The sequence below is a fragment of the Danio rerio genome, chromosome 20, assembly GCF_052040795.2.
Source record: "Danio rerio strain M-AB ecotype USA chromosome 20, GRCz13ab, whole genome shotgun sequence".
In the NCBI taxonomy this organism is placed as follows: domain Eukaryota; kingdom Metazoa; phylum Chordata; class Actinopteri; order Cypriniformes; family Danionidae; genus Danio; species Danio rerio.
The window spans coordinates 37,534,172-37,555,892 of NC_141040.1; the positions used below are offsets into that span (position 1 = coordinate 37,534,172).

Consider the following 21,721-nt stretch of genomic DNA (forward strand, 5'->3'; position numbering starts at 1 on the left):
AGATCATTAAAATGACTTCAGAAGATTTGACCCTAAAAAAAAAAAATCACAGGCACACAGTGACTTTTAAAAGTACACTAAAATAGAAACCAGTAGCATTAATAATAATAATAATAATAATATCAAAAATATTTAAATGTTTTGTGTGGCAATCCTCAAAATATTACTTTCCATCTCCTGCATGCGTCTTATTTCTGTTGCAGGACGCCCCCTAGTGCACGATTTCTCCATCCTCATGGTTTTGAAGTACAAATGGAAACATGGTTTTTCAGAAAATAAAAACTGTTATCTTTAATTGTGTGCAGGCTGTTTAGCAGAGACACGGCTTCTCCATTGACGTATTCAGACGAGCAGACAGGAGGATCATTTCAATGACCAAATCCCAGTTCAAATAACAAAAAGATCAGCACAGTTGAACATAATACAGGGAACCAGCACAACCGGGAGAGATCTACTACAGCAAAGATCTTTTAATGGTCCCAAATATACTGAACAACTAAGAGTGTACACAAGTAAAAGAAAAGAAAAAAAAATGAAGATATGACAGAAATCAATCACATCTATAGAGTTCCACTCAATCTTTAATCAAGACGGGCTTACAAATTTTCCAAAAAATCTGCAGTTTTGAAGGGCAAAAAAAGGGTAAAACTATCTCCCCCCCACTGAGGTTTTAAAAACCTGTTCAAGTGCGGCTGAAAACGTCCTGAACATTTAAAGGCAGGTCTCTTTGTGTCATTTTAAAAAAACCAGAGAGGAGAACAACAGAATAAGAAAAAGGAGGGAACTGCTGGCTTTGAAAGAGGAAGAACTTCCGCTGAGCCACAAGAACAACAGTGACATCTTAAACAATGACGACCCAGACTTCTTTGCTCCCTATAGTGTCCCGCCTGGCCCTAGAAAGTCAAAAACAAGGGGGAAAAAAAACAACAGAAAAAAAAGCTGGAGGAAGGAGAGAAAGAAATGGAGATGGAGATCAGCAAAGGTGAGTGGTGGTTGTGGATTGGCTGGCCCAGTTCGGGTCATGTGAGGTCCTTCCCTGAGAGGGGGGGGCAGTGTGTCCTGGTCCAGGCCTGGGACGCTCTGTGGGGCAACAGTTCGAGTGTCTGTGAGTGAACGACTGACTGACGGACTGCGTGTGAGGTCTGTTTTACCCCCCAGAACTTTTAGCTTTGTCGAAATTAATTTCTTATTTTATTATAATTCTTTGTCCAGACCACAGTCCTCCATCCCTCTGTCCGCTTCACGAGTCTCTCTCTCTCTCTCTTGCAGATTGGCACTTGGACAAACTCCACGTGGAGACATTCACCTTTTGGTTCTGGGACCGAATCTTCTCCCTCTCTTGCTCTCCCTGTCCTCCGTTCCTCACATGGCGCCCCGTGGACTCCTGCGGGGGGCTGCATTCGTTCATTTATCCATTCATTTGTGTATTCATCATCATTCATTTAGTTTCAGTTTGAGTTCTAGGCTGAGCACTGGAAAAGTCTCTGGATGAAGCTCCCTTCGAGCGTGACTGTGCTGATTGAGGAGGGAGTGCTTTTAGGAGCTCAGCTTGGACTTCTTGGACAGCGGAGGACTTTCTTCTTTACTGTCTGCATCTTCCTCATCCTCGTCCTCTTCGTCATCATCAGGATAGTCCACCAGCCCCACTAAACCTCCCTGGAGGAGGACAAGCATGCAGTTAGAAATGAGTGTAAAAAGAGACAGTGGTGAGGAGTAGAGCTGCACGATATTGGACAAAAACATGACATTGCAATATTTAGTTTGTCTGCAATCTATGGTGCGATATGAATGCAATTTCACAAGATGACAAAACTATTTGGAACAAATTCATCATTTTACAGTAATTGGGATAATTTTGTAGAGGAGGATCTGCATAAAATACAATACAATTGAACTTGATGGGTTTCTGTGAAATGAAGAGAGTGTTGAGGTACAGAAATTTAATAATAAAATATAAAACAACACTGTATAGTCTTCATTGTATAATTCATTCATTTATGTTTATATACCTTTATAACCTCTTAGTTTAAGTTTGCTTAAATCTTACACGGGCATCAGTCTTACAAACGCATCCAACTGAAAATCTTTCACTAATGTTATGTGGTTAAACTTTGCGATGACCCCACAAATTAAACGTTCTGAACTGACTACTGCAGATTCACACATTGTGATAAAAATGCTGAAACGATATATTATGCACCCCTTAATGAGAAGTAACTAAGCATCAAGCATCTGATACGGTAGTTGAGACTATTTTTTGTTATGAGCCATATGATACAAATCTGAATATTACTAGACATAAATAAAAAGTTCAATAGGCATCTACTGTGACAGCATCAGAGCAGAAGTCATTAATATTGAGCACCATTCTAAACATGGAGCTTTTTATTCTAGGGATGTATTGTGGGGTAAATAAATGAGCATACAACTGGAGACTGGAGAAATGCTCACCCACTGACAAATCAGCTGATTCTTCTCAGTTAACATCTCGAAATGGTTTCCAAATCACACTTAAAGAGTCTTTGATGAACGGGACTGATCTGACTGTGTATGTTCTTGAGGCAACATTTACTAATTCAAATTGATGATTTATTATTGAAATAACTTTAAGCAACTACTGTTAGTTGTCTGCAAACTAATTGAGATTGTGATATGGTCACAATATGGGTGTACATTATTTACAGCCTATGATAATGTCATACTTGTTGTTTTAAACGTGTGAGCTGGCATTATCAATATCGTAACTCTCTTGGGAAAAGAACTCATCCAAAAAGGGTTTTTCACTGCATGCTTTTGTACTTTCACTTAAGTGAAATTGAAAGAGTGTAATTGATACTTTTACTGGATTATTATTTTATTAAGTATTGGATAATATGCTTCAAGCCAATTCAAGGAATAAGCTGATGTGGCATCATTATAGACAAAATTAGGCCTAAACAGAGTTCAATTGAAACTCAAAAAAAAAAAAAGTTTTCCAAAGAAAATGTTTTGAAAATATATCCTTTTTGGGACACCTACCAACTACCAATGCTCAGTGGAGATTGTATAGCAGGTAGGAGACTCTCAGTATTCTGTGAATTTTTCTCTGGTTCATTTCCTGTTCACAAACATTGAATAGCCGATTTACAGTAGAAAAAAAAACAACACTAACATTAACACTGGTTTAAAACTCAATCTACAGTTTAAAGTGCCATTTAAAGACACATGATGTGAGTGGACTAGACTGCAAAATTGAACATCAATATCAGCTGCTTTCTTAAGTTCTGTCATTTTTGTTTATTGGGAGGAAAAGGTGGAGCACATATTTACATAATCATTTAATACGGGATGTTTGCTAACAGAATATCACTGCTCATGTACTGCAAACCTCTTTTTATCTTTGGGGTCTTAAAAGGCCTATACCAATAGGGTGCCCAAGTCAGGGTTCTTGCATCTGTTCCAAAGTCAAATCTTAGAACTTTTCAAGCTTTTGCAGGTGCATTTTAAAACTTTTCCTAAACTTTGCCTGCAGTACACACACATTTTCTGCAAGTTTTCATTTTATGCAAAAGCAAAAAGGCTTATTTTATTTAAATAGTTAATAATTATTACATATTTAGTAAAATACAATATTGCAAAAGCAATTACATTTTTTAAGCAGTTTTAAGCACTTTATCCAAAATCTAAGCACTTTTTAAACCTTTAAAAAAACAGTAGATTAAAATTCAAGCAATTCCAGCACCTGTTAGAACCCTGCCAAATACTTTGTCTTACAATAGTAAAAAAGGAAACAACTAGAATTTTAAAGCACTTTCAATTCTTGTTAAATACCTTAGTGGTGACAGCTGCCGAAGGGGGAGAGCTCCGGGCCCCTGTCCCGGGAGAGCTAGGAGAACCAGGTGAACCGGGATGAAGGGATGCAGTCGGCGGAGAGGACAGGCTTGCCTTTGGCGAGCTGGAGAAGGACAGTTTAAAACTGGGACTTTGCCGTCCTGAGAGACTTGCTTTCCCTGTCAACACCTCCTTCTCTTCTGAATCTTTCACTTGTGGAAAGTGAAGGAGAAAGTACAAAAAAGTTATCAATCAAACAAACAACACACATTACATAATATTATCTTGCAATCAAGTGGAGGACAATACTAGCTGATCATCACACCATCCTGTAAGTAGCAGTAACATACATTTTTTCCTCTCCATAAATTTGCTGATGGGATCCATAAGGTCCTCGTCATTCTTCATCTTGTCCGACGGAGGCACAACTGCTTCACCATCCTCTAAGTCTTCCTCATCCGTATTAAACCACATCTCCTCCTCGTCTTCCAGTGTCCGTGCATCCCGGCGAAAACGGTGATTTCTCAGAATCGACCGCATACTGAAAATAATCAAGACGACAGGGGAAAAAAAACATAATGGAATGACACCATTTGATACCAATAAAATCATAGCAGCTCAAATTCCAAAAAAGAAAAAAGGTGACAAAGATGCAATCTCCTTTTAAATATTGACTTCAATAGTTTCACAGTTGTTCTTAAAACAGAGGGGGAAAACTTCCTATACAGTTTACTTTTTATTTTATCAAATTATTTTAAGTTTGTATTTCATAAAGAATACATTTTACACTTAAAAAAAATGTTTTGTATGAAAATATTTTTTCCTCTATAAAACAAGATACTGATTTTATAGCCCTATTAAAACTAAAGCAGTGGTTCTTAAACTGTGGTACTTTCATCTAGAGGTACGTGGAGAAATATTGAATAATAAAAGAAAGAAAAAAATGAACACACTTTTAACCCTTTGAAGCAAACAATTACACTAATGTGATCAGTGCCAGCTGTTCCCTGAAGCATACGATCACATCGGTGTGCTTATAATGTTTACTTTAGTTCATCACTCCATCATACGCTAAAAATCAACCCACTTTGGTGCAGAGCCAGAAAAAGAGGTGCACAGCTACAGCGCTTGGAGCAGATATGCGCTAGTGAAGCACTTTTGCAAACCAGTGCAGTGTTGACATTTCAGTTACTGCAAAGTCAGGAATTTCCCCATGCTGCATCATTGGTAAAACAATTATAACAAATGTGTTAAAATGTGTCCATAGTTATGAAATTTAAAGCACGTTTTGATATATAAAGTTTTTGTTATTTTGATATAGAAATTTGTTTTGTAAAGCAGTGTGACTTTCGATTAATTTGTTATGTCAGATTTAGGCCAATTAATCTGGATGTGATTTAAATGTTGCTCAACACAAAACATAGACTCAAGCAAATTCGCCATGCATGAAGCTTGGAGCTAAAATATAGCCCAATTAAAGGCCACTGTTACGCTCCTGGAATTTTGCATGCATGTCTCTCTCTTTTCTCTCTTGCGCACACGCGGACCTGTTCTCTCTGTCTCTCTTCTCTCTTTCAGTTTTAAAGAGTCAACCCCCTTCGAATTGTTATTGGCTGTAGGAGCAGTCAATCATCATTATCTTCAGTGATGTGGTGGCTTCGGCAGTCAATCTGAGTGGTTGCCAGGGTTTTAAAAAGACGACGAGTGGGACGCCGGACAGAGGCTTTTGCGTTCCTGTTTTGTTCTTTGTTTTAGTCTGCCACTCGTTATTTCTTTTGTTTTTTTGTGGTACTTAATATTGCTTTGTCAAAAGTTGTTCTTGCCATTATGTTTATCTTCATTAATATTATTTTTGTTGTTTGTTTGAAATTTTGTTGATATTCTTTGTTTTACCCAGGGAGATTTGGAGAGGTAGATGTCACATGACGTACATCCTTACATCACTTAGTTAAAGTGTGTATAGACACACCAGGTTTAAGAGTGAGCGCTGGCTTTGTATTTTACGGTTTGGTTAAGTTTAGAGTAGGCAAGTTAGGGCTTGTAAACGCCGAAGACTTGCTTTCGATTATTTTATTTCAGTTAGGTTAAAGGATTATACTGAGTTTGATTTTTGTTTTTGTTATTTTCTTTTCTTTCAGCGCCACTTTTGTCCTTTTCCCCTGCGGGGTTTATTGTTTTTGGATTTTGTTATTATAAATTGTATATAATTTAAATGTTTTTTATTTGTTGTCATCTATTTTATTCTTCTTTCTCATAACTATTTTCTGTTTATCTTTGATTTTTGTATAATAAACTATTCTCTTTTTGGCAGTAATTTGCTTGATGCATGGTTCTTCTCCTATTTACAAAAAAACTGTCACAATATGAATGTTATTTACTTCAATGCCTATTCTTACATCATGAAGTCAAAACACCCACCTACCCAGGTAAGAGCAGCGCACGTCAAAGTTCACCATAGATCTACTGCTGGATTTTATCTAATTATAGTTGTTAAATGTGATAGATTAAAGTCATCTTGACTATCTATTGACTCTTTGGTCTTTTAAATCTATTACTTGTTCTCTGGTAACGCGTTTTGGCGGAGCGCAAATTATACATCAATTAATGTAACTACAAACACTGATAGTGCACATTTGACTGATTGCTTGCCTATATTGTATAAACCTATAGTACATTATATTTTTATAATTGATATTACTGATTATTAAAACTGATATTCAACAAAAGAGAGGGTATGTTTCATATTTTTTGAAGAACATTAAAGGAGGCAGTTAAGTTATAGGCTCCGTTTTGTTATAAATATGCATACAGTGAATATGACATAAATATGTAGCTACATGATGCCTTACATTTTTGGCATCTGTTAAGTTGTTAATATCAAAATGAAAGTAGGCAGTTCCTTAGATCATGTTTTCATTTGATTGTTATTATTAAGATAGTGAAACAGCGTAGCCAGAGTGATGTGAATGACGTTATAAACTACACTTTTCCTTGAAGGTACACCCGACATGTCCTTGGGAGTTTATTTTCCATATCAAACTTGCAAAGTCGGATCTTAAGGAAAAGATGCAAAACTGAACTTTATGCACTTAATATTAAGAAAAAGCCTTAATCAGATTGCGAACGTCTGCAGCCATGCCTCCGTTTAAGATGTCTCAGTTTCCCCCATCCACAATGACAAAGAGCAGCAGTGTTGTAAAATGAAAATGGCCTCTTCAGCGTTTTCAAAAAGCTCAGTTTTCGGGGCTTAAAAACTGTAGCCAAACTTGTGTTTTAAAAACTAAAATGTATTAGTGAAGTTTGGGTTAACTGCACACAGAGACTAAGGTCCCATTTACTCTGTCTACAAAAGATGAGATCTCAAATCATAGAAATTTTGTATGTATGAATAAATAAATCATGTATGAATTGGTCAAGCTGTGTATTTTTTGCATGCGATCACTTACTTTTCTGACAAACACATTCATTTTGTTTGTTTTTTTTAACCTATAAAAACAGTACTGTATTAATGTTCAAACTATTTATAATGTTGTATAATGTGGCTGACACTAAGAAACATTCTTATTAATACAAATTAATATGCCTCGTTTTTTAACTTTGCAGAGCATAGCTGCTTAATTAGGCCTACCACACTACTGTATTTTAATACTGGTTATTATGGTAGTACTTGAGACTATTTCTTTCTGATGTGGGACTTGATGAAATAAGTTTGAGAAACACTGAACTTAAAGTAACTTCAGTGAAGTTATAATCAGTGAGTGAATGGTGATTTTACTAAATGTGATGACCACTGACCTGTCAAGTTTTGGGTTGTCCTGTCTTTCTCTCTGCTGTTCATATCGGAGCTTTAGTCCTTTAAACGTCTGAACATAGTCTACGTCCTCCAGGCCCTTCCAGTAGTTCTCTATGATATGAGCCGTCAGTGACTTCACATCCTCCTACACACACACAACATATCAACCTAGCAGTGTGTACAAGAGCATCGAGAGAAGGGATGTGTGAAACCATGTACTCACCACTCTGACATACTCAAACATCTCTATAATGGCTGAGTTTATGAGGTTGTATCTGGATCCATTATTGAGGAAAGCTTTGACCACTGGCTCAAACAGGAAGTTCCTCATAATGTATCGGTTATAAAACTCATCCTTCAGGCCAATGATTTTTCTCATGAAACGCAAAGCACCTGGATGACAAACAAGTGGGAAAGGTACAATGAGATTTTGCAGCCAAGGTATAAGTGATGTCTGTCAGTTTGAAAGCACCGAGTGTTTGGTCTTTGTCCAAAATAAATAAATGCTTGTTAATAATGCTGCTGGCCCTGAAAACAGAATTACCTGGCATGTGTTATAATAACAGTGTAACACTAAACAGAGCCTTTCATTATACAAATGGATCAACTTTAATGAGTTTGGGGTTATTGATTTAAACGTTCTCATGAAAAGTAGCATAACTAACTATGATGAAGGCCTGTCATTTGTACAGTTCTACTTAGCTTAGACTTCATAACTTTAATACTTTAAGAAAGAGTTCATCTAAACTGCTATAGTGTTAAGCAAAGCAAAAAAAGCAAAAGCTCATCTTCGCAACCGACAACAGCAAGTGGAAATACAATATTTTCTGCAGAATATTTTCATTTCAAATGTGATATCATAAAGCTTTAGCTCATTATAAAATTGGTATCATTTGTGCAGTGAGAATTTACTCACATAAGGCTAGGAAAGCATGTTGTGATGCAGTGAGCACCAGCACTCTGCGCAGGATGTCTTTGTTGATGATGTAGTTCTTTATGTGATACGTGTGATGCTCCACGCAGAAAGTGAGCAGCTCTACGATCAGAGCCAGCAGCTGACATGTCTGGAAATCATCTGACAAGACAAACAAACACAGTGAAAAGTCTGTAAAGCTTACATTTTTTAATATGTATGCAAATAGTCACACGAACGCTTCAAAACAAAGCTGCCAAAACTTTCACCCTGCATGCATCCTACAAGCGTACACATACACACACATGCTCAAAAAGATAGTAAAAGTTATTACCTTTGCTGGGTTTTTCTTCAGTGGTGTTGGCAAGAAGTGGAGCGGAGAGCACATGCATGCAATGCTTATAGAAGAAGCTCAAAAACTCGGTCTTCTCAGTTTTCTGCAAGGAACCAGACAATTCAATAAAAAGAGAATGTTTCTCTACAATCTGACAAAGAACAAAAAAGCTGGGTGATATGACAAGAAACAACTTTGTTCAGAACATCTGAACAATTAATTAGATATAGAAATGTATTAAATTTAAAATGTAATGTTAAATTAAAATTGCTAAATTATCTGATTAAAAATATTACAAATAAAACAACTTGGTAAAAGCAGATCCCTTTAAATTCAGCAATAATAAAGAGGGAACAAAGCACAATATTCCATAGAATAAGCACTTTAAACCTGGCAGAGAAGCACTTTTCTCAATTTGATCACAAATGAATAACATCAAACAGTTGTAAACTGACTCTCCAAATCCTTTTTCATCGTCTCCATTGTTTGTCTTTTTCCCCCCATGTAAACATGTTATTGACAGACACTGTGACCACTGTTTGACCACTGTGTTCACACTTTACAGCATATCAAGCATAAAACGAGTCTAAGGCCCTGTTTACACTTATTCGTTTTAGTTTGAAAACACAAGTTTTTCTACAGTTGCGCCATCCGTCCAAACTATGCCAGAGTTTTCAACGCCAAAAACTTAGCTATTTGAAAATGCTGAAGAGGCTGTTTTCATTTTAAAATGCTGCTGCTCTGTGTTAGTATGGATGGCGGAAAGCGAAGACATCTGAAAACAAGGGCAGAGCAGCAGACCTCTCTGATGGGAGCTTTTTCCTTAATATTAAGTAGCCTACATACAGTTCAGTCTTGCATCCTCTCCCAGCAAGTTCAGACTTCACAGGTTAGATATGGAAAACAAACTCCCGAGGACACTCCGGGTAAATCTTCAAAGGAACAGCATACTTTATAACCTCATTTACATCACCCTGGCTACGTTGTTTTACTTTCTTACCAATAAAATGAAAACTTGATATAAGGAACTGCCTATTTTCATTTTGAGATTAACTAACAGTCAGCAGAAATTGTTGAGGCGTCGTTTAGCTGCATATTTATGACTGTCATGTTCGTTGAATGTATATTTCTATAAAATTAATGCTTCCTTTCATTTTCATTCAAAATACGAAACACACTGTCTTTTGCTGAATATTGGTTTTAATGATCAGTAATGGCCATTATAAAAGTATAATGTACAATAAACTATAATATACTGGATTCACCTCTCACCCATGCTACAGTGTGTGTGTGTGTGTGTGTGTGTGTGTGTGTGTGTGTGTGTGTGCGCGGTGGACTGCTCTCACGCGCACTTGTTATAATCAATATGAATATTCCAATCAAATGGAATACAATCTTACATCAACAACATATGCCAACCAACGCGTTGATAAAAACAAATAATCATATTAAATTACAAACAACCGTTATGTTTACACGTGTTGTTAAATGTGCAGGTCCTTTAAGGGACTGGGCTTCAATTTGGCATGTGTGTGACTGATTTGTTGTAAAACACGGCAAGTAAAAAAATAATTTAGACTAAGTTACATGTTTTCTTGTTCATTCACCAGCTGCAACGAAAAGAGAAGGGAGTTAATCCCGAAACTAATATTATTCGGCCCTGGAGTAATAAGTGGATCTCTCCTGCTATCTCTAACACAACAAAGAGAGAGAGCAGAAAAGGTTTACACATGTAATATTTTTCCTGAGGCGATTTAAAGCAAAATACACAATAACACTCAATCAAACATATCTACAATGAAGAGGAACATGGTTACTTACTGAGTATTAACGCACAACAATACCACATAATGAAAGGACAGACTTTGAAGGAATAAACAGTGTGAGGAGAGCTCCATTATAGTGCACCGGACAAGTCTGAACATGTTCCGCCCACGCGTGTGAGGCAGGCAGGTCTGTACAATTAAGTAATTTATCGGCTTAAAGATATCAGCCTAACTTAAACATCGGATCGATAACGATAATCTTAAAAATAGCATTTATCGGCCGATAACGATTTGGCCACGATGTATTGTGCATCCCTAGTAATAATAATTTTATTCAACCTGCAATTTCTTCATTTAAATATAAATAAAAAAGCCTCACATTAGCAGTTGCTAGCATGTTCTCTGGGTCCACTAGCGTCCTGAGCAAACCCATAAGCTGAACAGCTCCCCCCAACTCAGGATCCGTGTCACAGATCATATGCTCAATGATCAGATTTATCAACAGAATGTCCTGAAAAATAGACACACACTGTAAGAAACACAGGTAGCGAGAATGACAACACCGGTCAATGAACGCGTGGGACTTACATCATCATTCTGCTGTGACTCCTGCATGACAAACTCTCGCACCATAGAAGGGTTGTACTCCACCAGGTAGGAGAAGATATCAGTGGCTGCTCCACGCACTTGCACATCATCCATGCCCTTAACACAGAAATATACATGTTACTAAATAAACCTAAAATTAGCTCAAATTCTGACTTATTGAAAGGAATCTTCAAACCAGTCAGAATCTTTTAAGAATCCTCACAATAAGAAAGGTCATTAGTAAAGATGTTAAAATTACAAAAAGAAATCATCAACTGACTGACACTTTGAAAAGGCAAGAATATCTTACAAGAATAACTTCCAGCGCTTGCAGGATTCCCATGTTGGAAAGGGTTTTAAAGAACGCATCTCTGTTCTGTGGTTGTAACGTTTGTGAAAACGCACAAAACTCCTTCAGGAAGTTTACCTAGATGTGACGCACAATATTAGTTTTGTATGTATTCACTGTCTTGAATAAAACGTTAATGTATTCATTAGTAAGACTGCTTTTATTACCAATTCGTGCCGTTTGTCGTCATCTGTGGCTTCATCAGTTAGCTGCGCAAAGAGCTCAGTCAAAAACTTCTCATCATCCTGAAAACAACAAGAAAGAGAGCTCTGGTTACTACATTCATTTTAAAAGGTTACATTATGCATCTTTAAACAAGTAAAATATAAGGCACTTGTTGCAAGTTAAAACGTAGCCAAGTTACAACATACACACTACTAAATATTTATGTGCTGCATAATGTCCTTACAAATCTCACTTTTTTGGTTTGTGTAAGATTAGTTTAAATTTCTTTCAATTAATGCTTTTTGGTTTAGTGTTGCGTGATGTAAAAAAAAATCTGATTGCCATATTATCTCCCTTTGAGATCACTAATACACAATATTATCACATGGGAGGCGCTGCAGTGTTATGTTTACTTATTTGCTCATTTATTTAATAAGTTCTCTAGACACATTTAACACACTTTAGAATATTTTTTCATTTATTTAAACATCTACTTCCATTTTCATTATGCTTTATTTTGGAAAAGAACTCAAATCAATGCAAATCACCATGCTCTTTCAGCTAAATAGATGCTGAGACTCAAATTATTTCATACATAAGACTCAAAGCAACAGTGCAGCGCAGGATAAGATTTGATGGTGAGGTGGTTATCTCTGGGACTCCCGCAAGATGGATGGATGTAAAAAATAAATAGATAACAGCAAATTAAATGACATTTATCTAAGCACAGAAGAAACAAGGACATTATTAAGGTCCTTTCAGGCGGGACGCAAGTGTTTGTTTCGGTGCGGTGAAAGTGTTTTGTTCAGAGGAGTGCGGCGTGGCTTCAGGTCTGATCAACATGACACTAATAATCAACAAGGACACATTTGCTAAAATCTAATAATGTCACGCTTGTGATGATTGTGTTTATTGGTTTCTGATAAGAACATAGTTTCATTTGGTGCATCAAACACCTTTTTAGTCGATACAGGACCAGACACAATCAAATAGAGGCGAAAACAGTCAAATTTTTGTAAACACTAGTTCTTTGACGACAGCTTATTTTGTCCCAGGCTTAAAAGCTGGTTTATACTTCTGCGTTGAGTGACCAGCTTGACCCACTGCGCCTGCTTTGCATGTAGTGCATTTATATTTCTGCGTGCTGTTTGTGTAGCTCTGCAATAAAACTTCCGACAGTGGCAGTGAGGTTTTCATGTTCCTCTGTGTCAAGTTTCTTCACGAGTGTTTTGTTGTTTCTGAACGCTAACTTAATGTACAAGTGGCTAAAACTCACTCGTTTAGAAGTGAGAAGCGGCAGACATGCAACAACCTGAATCATAAATTAAACACAAAACAAAAAGTTTCTATCTGGAGCTCCTTCACAGGAATCGGCACTTGTAAACAATCACTCCAACTAGTTTGCGTGGCTCTCACCCCCTGTTCACACTCAACAGTGATGCCAAGCAGACCAATCACAGAGCTTGCGCTTGCATGTTTTGAGGTACGCATCGGTGTCAGCCACAGCGAGGACTATGTGACCAAGTGAAGGCTGCACTGTATAACTCAGCCTTAAGAGAGGGACCCAATTGATTGATATACATAATTATGTCAACCACTTATCCTGTTTACAAGGATACTTTATAATACTGGAAAATGCATTTGTCTATTAACGTCCAATATGTTTATGAAAATTCAGTTTTAACAATTTGTGCTCACTACAAAAAAAATGCGAGTGCTTTTTTGCATCTATATCCAATAAATAAGAACTAGTCTAATTTTTTAGTTTCGGTGGAAATACTGAAAGTTAGTTTTGTTAACACTAACAAACAGTGCTGTGCAAGGGTTTAAACGAATTACAAATTCACTGTCACTAATAAATAAATAATTCTAATAGTAAATATTTAGTAAACAATAAGAATAGTAAACTAATAATAATAGGAATCTATGCAGTTTTACCTAAAATAACTTATGTCATTTGTTTGTTTACTTTTTGATACGTTATAATATTATACTATATATTATTCACAACATCAACAGCTCATTTCATGATAAACACTTTTTTATATAAGCTGCATGTTGCACATTACAAACATTTTGAAATCTGCCTGATATAAACCGGTTACATGATAAATATTAATTTATAGCTGTCTATTTACATTCTACTAAACTCCTTTGAGCTCACCATAAAGCTGTAAATCATAAAGAGGCTCAAAGCTGTTTGAAATTTGACCTCTAGCTGAATGTTTGACATATATTTGATGAATTCTCATCGACACCAAGGCTTGACATGTGACTGATAGTGTATCTTACAGTAACACTTTGTCTCAAACATAACACAAAAAAAGAGGAAGCACTAAAGTGAATGAAAACATTATTTGCAATCACACTGTCATAGAAAGTACATCTAATTACTCACACAATCATATGAAATAGCGTTTAGGATCTAGGATTTATTTATTCAGCATCTACTAGACAGCATTCAGACCATATAGGCGAAATGCTCATTTTAAACCAATAGTTTGAAATGATATGCATATTCATTTGTTAGGATGGACAAAACAAGTATCATGAATTGCGGCTGGCTGGATGTTGGAGAGAATGATCAGCCAGCATGACTGCCAAGCGTTTGTGACATCACATGATATGGCTCTAAAGAACATGATGGTGCTGTTTCCATGGAAACAAGCCCCCCTCCCCAACTCCAATACAAGAATCAAACAACTCCACTGTAAGGCTCAAGTGAGAAATGCACATATCACACCACAACCACAAACTATCTATTTATAGAATTTAACACACAGCTGGGCTACAATCTAGCTATATGATAAAAAGGTTTATGATGTTTGACTAGGTCCTGCTGTAGTAAAAACAATTTAATTACACTGGTTATAATGTTATTCTGAAAACTGGAGACAAATACTATTACTAATTTACTGCTAAGTGATTAAAATTAAATTCAGGATACACCAAGAACATTTTTCTGGATGGTACAGATTTTGATAAACAACTATAGGCCTATAATCTAAAAAGAGTGTCACTTGCTCATTTTATTCTCACTTATGTCATTAAGGTCTACTACAGGGCTACAAACTCCAACTAAATGATTGTATTCTGTAAAATATTTTTCTTTCAGTGCAATGTCATTATCACACAGGTCTCACTATTAAGGTGCCTTACTGATAGGAGTTGCCATTTATGTGTTAAAACACATAAATGTATGTCATTGCATTCCTGTTTATTATGCCAGGTAATATAAATATTTTAGTTTGTTATAGTATCACTAATTTATGATTACGTATTTCATAGACGATGAAATGATGAAAATATATTTCTAGGCAACTTTGTACTATGACATTGAGGAACTCTACCTATTGTGATCACTGATCATGAAAAAACAAGGTTCTTAGTTATTACCGATGTCACTAGGCTGGGTGATTAATCAAAACTATAAACCTATAATCGGAGGGAACCTATAATCGATCTAATTTTTCCAGTTCAGTTTTATCAATTACTTTCTCTAATGCGTGTTAAGTCACGTGACCCCGCTTGGTTGTGTTGATTGATATTTCTGCATTGAACGCGCGGGAATGGTCCGGTGCAGCCTTTGCACAGTTGCATACCCGATCAACTCTCAAAAAAAATTTAACTACACATCACATGCACTCCATTGATGATCACTGGAAGCTGCACCAGAGATGCCTTGAGGCTGCATATTTTCTATTAAAAAAAAAATAAATTATTTGCATAAAAATATTTGTTTACAGAAGGTTTAAGAAATGCACTGTTTAAAATATTATTTACAGGATATACGAGAGTTGTTTTATTTAAAATAGATACTGCTAATTTTCTACTATTGAAAACAATGAAAATAATTGTTTCCAAAAGTGCAAGTTATTTGTTTTCACTTTTTATAAGAAAAAGTTGGTTTTAGGCAGAGTGTGTTTTAATTTTAGTGGTTCAACGTTGATGTTCAATAAATAATCATAGAGAGTAGATAGTGTGTATTTGCTTCAATTATTTTAAAATTAAGCAATGCACCCTTCATTCAAATATCTTTCACTTAAAATATGTGAGCTTATTTACTGTAAAAAAAAAAAAAAAAACCTGTCAGTGATCTATGAGGGCAAAAAATTTCTAATAAAATTAAATAATCATTTATTAAACAAAAGTAAAATGTTCAATTAATCGCCCAGTCCTAGATGTTACTATTTTTGCTAATGAACAATCTGTTCTATCTGAATAACTTATTAATAACTGTACCCTCCATATCAAGTTCAAGAAGCTTCTACTGTCACCGCAAGCAGATGTGCATTTATCAATGACAAAAGATAATAATAATGCTAGACTATGTATGTAGCATACATATGAGCTACTAATAGGGTGCTGACCGGGAATCCTGTACTATACAACTCAGAATAACTTAATAAACCTAACATTTGTTTGCAATATCTCTTTTCATTCTATACCCAAATAGACCCTTTTCACATTTCCAGGTTTCTCAGTATCGGAAGTCGTCATAGTTGGGAAAACTTAAAGCGCAGTGAATGGAGAATACAACAAATCATTTTTTTACAGTCTTATTTGATCAAATAATAAAAGAAAACCTCCACTATGACGTGATAAAGACTTTATGAAAAAGGAAAAAAATAGAGTGAGACTGATGAAGGCTGCAAGAGGAGAGAATAACGTCAAGTTTGCTGTCCTGTCCCATAGATGCTGCATTACAAACACCTCGCAGAAGCAGTAATTAGTTTTTTGTAATTAGAAGCAAAGAAAATATAATACATACATAAATACATAAAAATTTTCATACGGGTTTTTTTGGTATAAAAATATTCAAAACTTTGAAGGAATTAATATGCTGATGACCGTTAAATTCGTCATAACAGGCTTGTGAAAAGGGTGCATAAAACGATGGTTTTAAATTAATTAAAAATCGAATCTATTACAAATACATGCACTTGAAAAACCCTTTTTAGAGTGCGTTTTTTTTTAAAACATGGACATGACCTTCACAAAAAGAACCAAAGTACAACCACCCTACAAAGCGCAACAAAGCTGTCCCTGCTAAAGCAAACGGGAATATTCCTATCAGCATCACAAACATGCAAACTTATTCAGTGCATTCTCAGCAAACAAGGCTTTCTGCTGAGGATGTAGTAAATTTGAGCCGGAAGTTGCTGCTCTGAGAACGGTGGGACAATGACACAGCAAGCTTGATAGTAAACATTACCTGAGCCACATTGTTAGAAGACTGTGTGAAGAGTTAATCTATAGCTTGTTAACAAAACCACCAATGGTGCAAAGTTCATGACTGAACAGAGACACATGAAAACCCACCTGCAGCATGCCAACAATCTCCACTTTGTTGAAGAAGATGAAGGAGTGGAGGGTGGAAAGCATGTTTTCTTCAAAGACCGATGGAGTGGGCAGCACCATGTCCTGAATATACTGCACCCGGTACGTCTGGTGGATCTTCTGCCGCAGCTCTGGGTCCGAAATGGGAATGACCTCTTTAAAGCGTGCAGTGGTGGTCAGGAACTCCCGATGCCTCCGTGGTTGGGGTAGCGATGGATCAAACTCCAGACAGCCAATCACATCCATGATGCATTCTTCAGAGAACATGACTTCAAAGAGCGCCGTGCGATTGAGTAGGAAAATGCCTTTGATGATGTCATAGAGGTGATGCAGACCTTCTCTGTTTTCTAAGTCCTCGCAGACGCGGAAAAGCTCCAGCAGCTTGCGGATGTAGCCCTCGTTCTCCAGCGCCAGGGCCAGCTTTTCCCGCCGTAGCGGAGAAGGCAAGGATGACGCCACCAGCTCGGCCACCTCCTCCAATCGGGAGAGTTCACATGGAGGAAGTTCAAGACCAGGAGAGGACATGTCATCAAAACGCTCCTCCTCAGACTCATCTATCAGCTCCTGGGTGATGTCTACCGATGGGTCCTTTCCCTGGACCTGTAAACATAAACAAGGGCGTTCTAAATAGAGGACTACGCCAACATGCAAAATTAGAACAAAATAAACTTTAAAAAGATATATTATTGAAGTACATCATGACCACTGACAATTACCTGACATATTTTCTCCCAGATCTCATCACAACCAGCCTTTTCCTGGAAGCTGAGGGCCAGGTCATAGTTTTCAGCCTCAGACCAAACTATTAATGTGTCCTTCAAAGAAAAACACAAATATCAACAACAAATGCCCAGAGAACAAAAACAACATGTCCTTGAATCAAATCACAATTACTAACATGTAGAGATTTTGAGTTTATAGCAACACACTACAGGCGAATTCACTTGAACAATAAACATTGAGAAGTTTGGGTTTGATAACATGTCATCTTGTACACTAACACAGAAATTACATACTTATTTTGAAAACAAAAACTAATCCTTTTTTTTTATATTAAAATTTTATTATTTTTGGAGCAAAATAAAATGGAGCTGAATCAGTATTTTGGTGAAACATTTGCATCAGACAATAAAAAGCATTTTTCTGTGCTATTAGCTATGATCGTTTAAAAAAATGTTAGACTAGGGCCAATTATATTAAAGTTCAGTCATTGTTAATATGAATAATATAAATGTTTAGAATTTTGTTAATGGGTTACGTTGAAAATGATACCTTCAGCAATGCATTCTCTGCTTATAACATATACATATAATATTACAAAACAAGATTTTGTCTTCTAGAAAAATATAAATGCCAAAACCACCAAACTGTTGGTATTGGCAGATATTAATCTGAATAATCAGCTTGTGCAAACCTAGTGTGCAAAATATCATTTTGAGCCTGGTTTTACCCAGAGTTCAAACTCACATTCTTAATTTGTGTATATTTGGGTTTAAGAGTTGGATTTCAGAATACTTGTAATAATACAACAGTTTTAACCCTGTAACCCTACTGTGTCACACTTGATCTATGAAGACCTCTAAAAAATTATCAAAGTTTTGCTGATTAAACTAATTACATGACTTCAACCATCTGTAACCAAAATACAGAAACTGTTTCTAAGTTTGTGTAAGCAAGTATTTTACAGTACTTTAGAAAGACTCAAAGGTCTCTGTCAGTGTTTTAAACTATTATATTTGATTTACCAGAGTCACACAAGTGGCAATTGCATCAGTCACATCCATAACGGAACTTTTTTTTTCCTTATGCTAAAAAAAATGCAAAAATATAAAATAAAATAAAATCAATACATTTTATTCTATAGAGAGACAACTCCTATTCTTTTGATTATTGTTGTTTCTTTCAGGTTGTTCAGTTTAATTCACAGAATTTCTACAAAGTATGTTATATACTCGAATACTTTTTCATCACATCCATAACACAAGTTTATTTTCCTCATTTAAAGTACAAAACAAGTTTACAGATTGATATTTTTCTGATCCCTTAACTCGGTGGTCAGTTGTTCTGGAAAATATAAACAGCTGTTTCAAAATAATGTTAACATTCTTCTTTATATGTGAATTTATGTTTTGAGTTTTTAAACAAACGCTGAAATTGCTCATATACCTTTTCCCACTCAACAGCTTTTTAGCATAATTTTAAAATATCCACTGCAAGGTGACTCAGGTCACTGTACACATTTTTTGCTGTGAAATATAATCTTTTCTTAGCCACAATTTAAACAAGAGAAACCTTAATAATGATTTTAATGCAAGACAAAAGTAACTTTAGATTTACACTAAGCAGCTAAAAATGTAAATGTTATATATATATATATATATATATATATATATATATATATATATATATATATACACACACACAAAGTAGTATGCAGTGCTGATTTAATCATCACTGATGTAGATTAAAATATATAAGTTTGTTTCGAATACGATATAAAAAGGAATGCAGTCATGCAAACTAATTTATTAGTTTAAATTCTTACCATATTCACCTGTTGTGTCTTGTCTTTATGAAATATGTGTTGCACCAAAACATTTAGAAGCACTCAGGCTAACTATGCATTGTGAGTTCACAAAAGAGTGCAACGCACCTGCTGTTTTTGATAGGCGGTGTTAGGATTGATTTTGGACTCCAGCAGCAGTGACCCTGTCATAAAGAACGGCCTCATGTTAACGTGCTTGATCAGTCAATGAAAAGCAAACCTGTTCATCATCTTCCAGTGTTTTGAAACCTACCATCGCTTTCGGCGCGCACCAGGAGAGACATGCCTTTGAGCCTCTCCACGTAGGCGGATGACACATGTCCCGTTCCCCGATCGTCCCACTGGCGGTCCTCATTCAGAGTGTACACTTTTACTCGTCTACGAGTGTCAGTCATCCTTGCAAGTAACTCTCGGATAGGCTTTTGCCCTTGATTCAATAAATCTCAAAGTCCTCGAGATGCAACAGAATCTGATGTCAACTTCAAACTGAAATGTACGGCGTTCGCGGGCGAGGAGCTGAAGCAGTGTGTTGTTGTGGAGTCTCTCGCAGTAAACTTGCGCTGTCCACACAATTATTCTGACCAGTCCAGTGATGGTCAGCTAGCTGCTGTGTGCAGCCGAGACTCCCCACAACATACCCGGTATTTTAAACTCTCTATAAACAGAAGCACGAAAAATAAGAGTGAGATGAGTTTAAAAGCATGCAGCCAGAGCGCGGATGAAGAAAGTGTTTGCTCTTCTTCGTGCCCCCTTACTTTAAGCTAGCTAGGCTAAGCTAACGCTGCGACTAATTCAGTCAAACGGGGTTAGCGTAGCTAGCGCCTCAGCTAGCAGGCTATCTCCTCTCGAGAGTCATTTTAACACAGAATTGCGCAAAACACACGCGAATGAATTTCAGAGACGTACCGATAACGCTATTTAATCATTATACTCACGCGAGGTCGGTGAAAAGGCGGGAAGAGTCGTGTATAAAGCGGCGCGTTCATAATAAGCTAAGCTATATTTTCTCCAGGTATTCCGCCATATTCTGGCTAAGGGCCGCGGTTGGACCAGCCAGTCTCTTCACGCATAAATAAACATTCCCCGATGCAACTACTTGAACAGAGTCACTTGTTTTGCTTTCCGGAACGACGAATGGCCAGCGCGAGCGTCGAGCACCATGAAATAGCAGCGTCTTGACGAAAAGTAATTATTAGCCCCACTGTGAAGATTCGGCCATCTTGGGTCCCCTCAGAAAGCCGCTACGGGGTTTCCTGGTTGCAGACGCAGGGCCGCCGCCACAGTTTAAAGACACAGTGCGCCAAAATGTCCAGCGCAGACAAACAGTGGTTTCGTAACACCACCAAACTCGCACTGCTGCTGCTGAAACGAGAGGGCTGTGGAGACTGGAAAGGAATGTGAATGAGGCTGAAAATACACGCGGACGCGCGCCTGCTGGAGCGCGCTGAAAGATTAACCTTGCTACTGTGTACAGTAAAATCAAATGCAGATGTTTAGGGTTGTTTCATTACCTTGTCACTGAGATCATACACAAATACATACTATAGTTTCTTGAACATAAGTCATCGTTATACGTTGGAAAAGCAAACTCTGCTGCACCATATCATCCTTATCCTGGGCAAAAAGGCCACTGTACCAGCTAAATCTCAAACCTCAAAGTCTTGACCAGTTGCACCACCAGCTCGTGGATTATATAAATGTAAATGAGGTGTTGATTATCTGTGCAAAACACATCATCACAATTTAAGTACTGATTCGACAGTGTATTTTGATATGTTGCCAGGTGGTGCATGATATATATATATATATATATATATATATATATATATATATATATATATATATATATATATATATATATATATATATATATATATGCATTTTGACTCTATTTACTTTCCAATAGATAAATATAGTGTTCTTTAGAAAGATGCAACCCCAACAACTGGGCTGTCATGCAAATCACAGCTTTTTAAATATTTTTTTCTGTCAGTATTTTTAAAAATGATACTGTAATTCTCTCTGTGCAAAATTACAAAAGATTTAGTGAAAACTTTGTTTGTTTTTTACATGTTTGGTCTATGAAATTTGAATTTAGATTTATTTATTTGAGAGGAA

The 21,721-nt window shown here is 36.5% G+C and overlaps 1 protein-coding gene across 2 annotated transcripts; it reads right to left on the bottom strand.

The window, feature by feature from the left end:
- Positions 1-264: 264 nt before the first annotated feature.
- On the bottom strand, positions 265-20,862 carry ppp4r3a (protein phosphatase 4 regulatory subunit 3A). Of its 2 annotated transcripts, NM_001044809.1 has the most exons (15): positions 19,857-20,843; positions 19,712-19,767; positions 17,775-17,873; positions 17,041-17,658; positions 11,721-11,798; positions 11,515-11,631; positions 11,205-11,321; positions 10,996-11,127; positions 8,851-8,953; positions 8,520-8,678; positions 7,827-7,996; positions 7,606-7,748; positions 4,161-4,351; positions 3,811-4,022; positions 265-1,656 (listed from the first exon to the last, which is right to left on the bottom strand). In NM_001044809.1, exons 1-15 carry the CDS (start codon positions 19,996-19,998, stop codon positions 1,537-1,539), a joined length of 2,457 nt encoding a protein of 818 aa, NP_001038274.1. In that variant the 5' UTR covers positions 19,999-20,843; the 3' UTR covers positions 265-1,536. The 2 variants fall into 2 exon arrangements, 1 of the variants encoding a protein (NP_001038274.1); XR_015517712.1 differs by lacking the exons at positions 265-1,656; positions 3,811-4,022; positions 4,161-4,351; ... (2 more) ...; positions 8,520-8,678; positions 8,851-8,953 and adding an exon at positions 6,089-6,709 and having other exon boundaries at positions 9,916-11,127; positions 19,857-20,862.
- Between the last annotated feature and the right edge of the window lie 859 nt (positions 20,863-21,721).

Excerpts from the sequence above, each read along its gene's own strand:
- ppp4r3a (NM_001044809.1), bottom strand. The coding sequence starts at position 19,998 with ATGACTGACACTCGTAGACGAGTAAAAGTGTACACTCTGAATGAGGAC. Across the intron at positions 17,874-19,711 it reads CCGCCTATCAAAAACAGCAG|GACACATTAATAGTTTGGTC; the intron begins GTGCGTTGCACT and ends TTTTCTTTGAAG. Across the intron at positions 17,659-17,774 it reads TCTGGGAGAAAATATGTCAG|GTCCAGGGAAAGGACCCATC; the intron begins GTAATTGTCAGT and ends TTATGTTTACAG.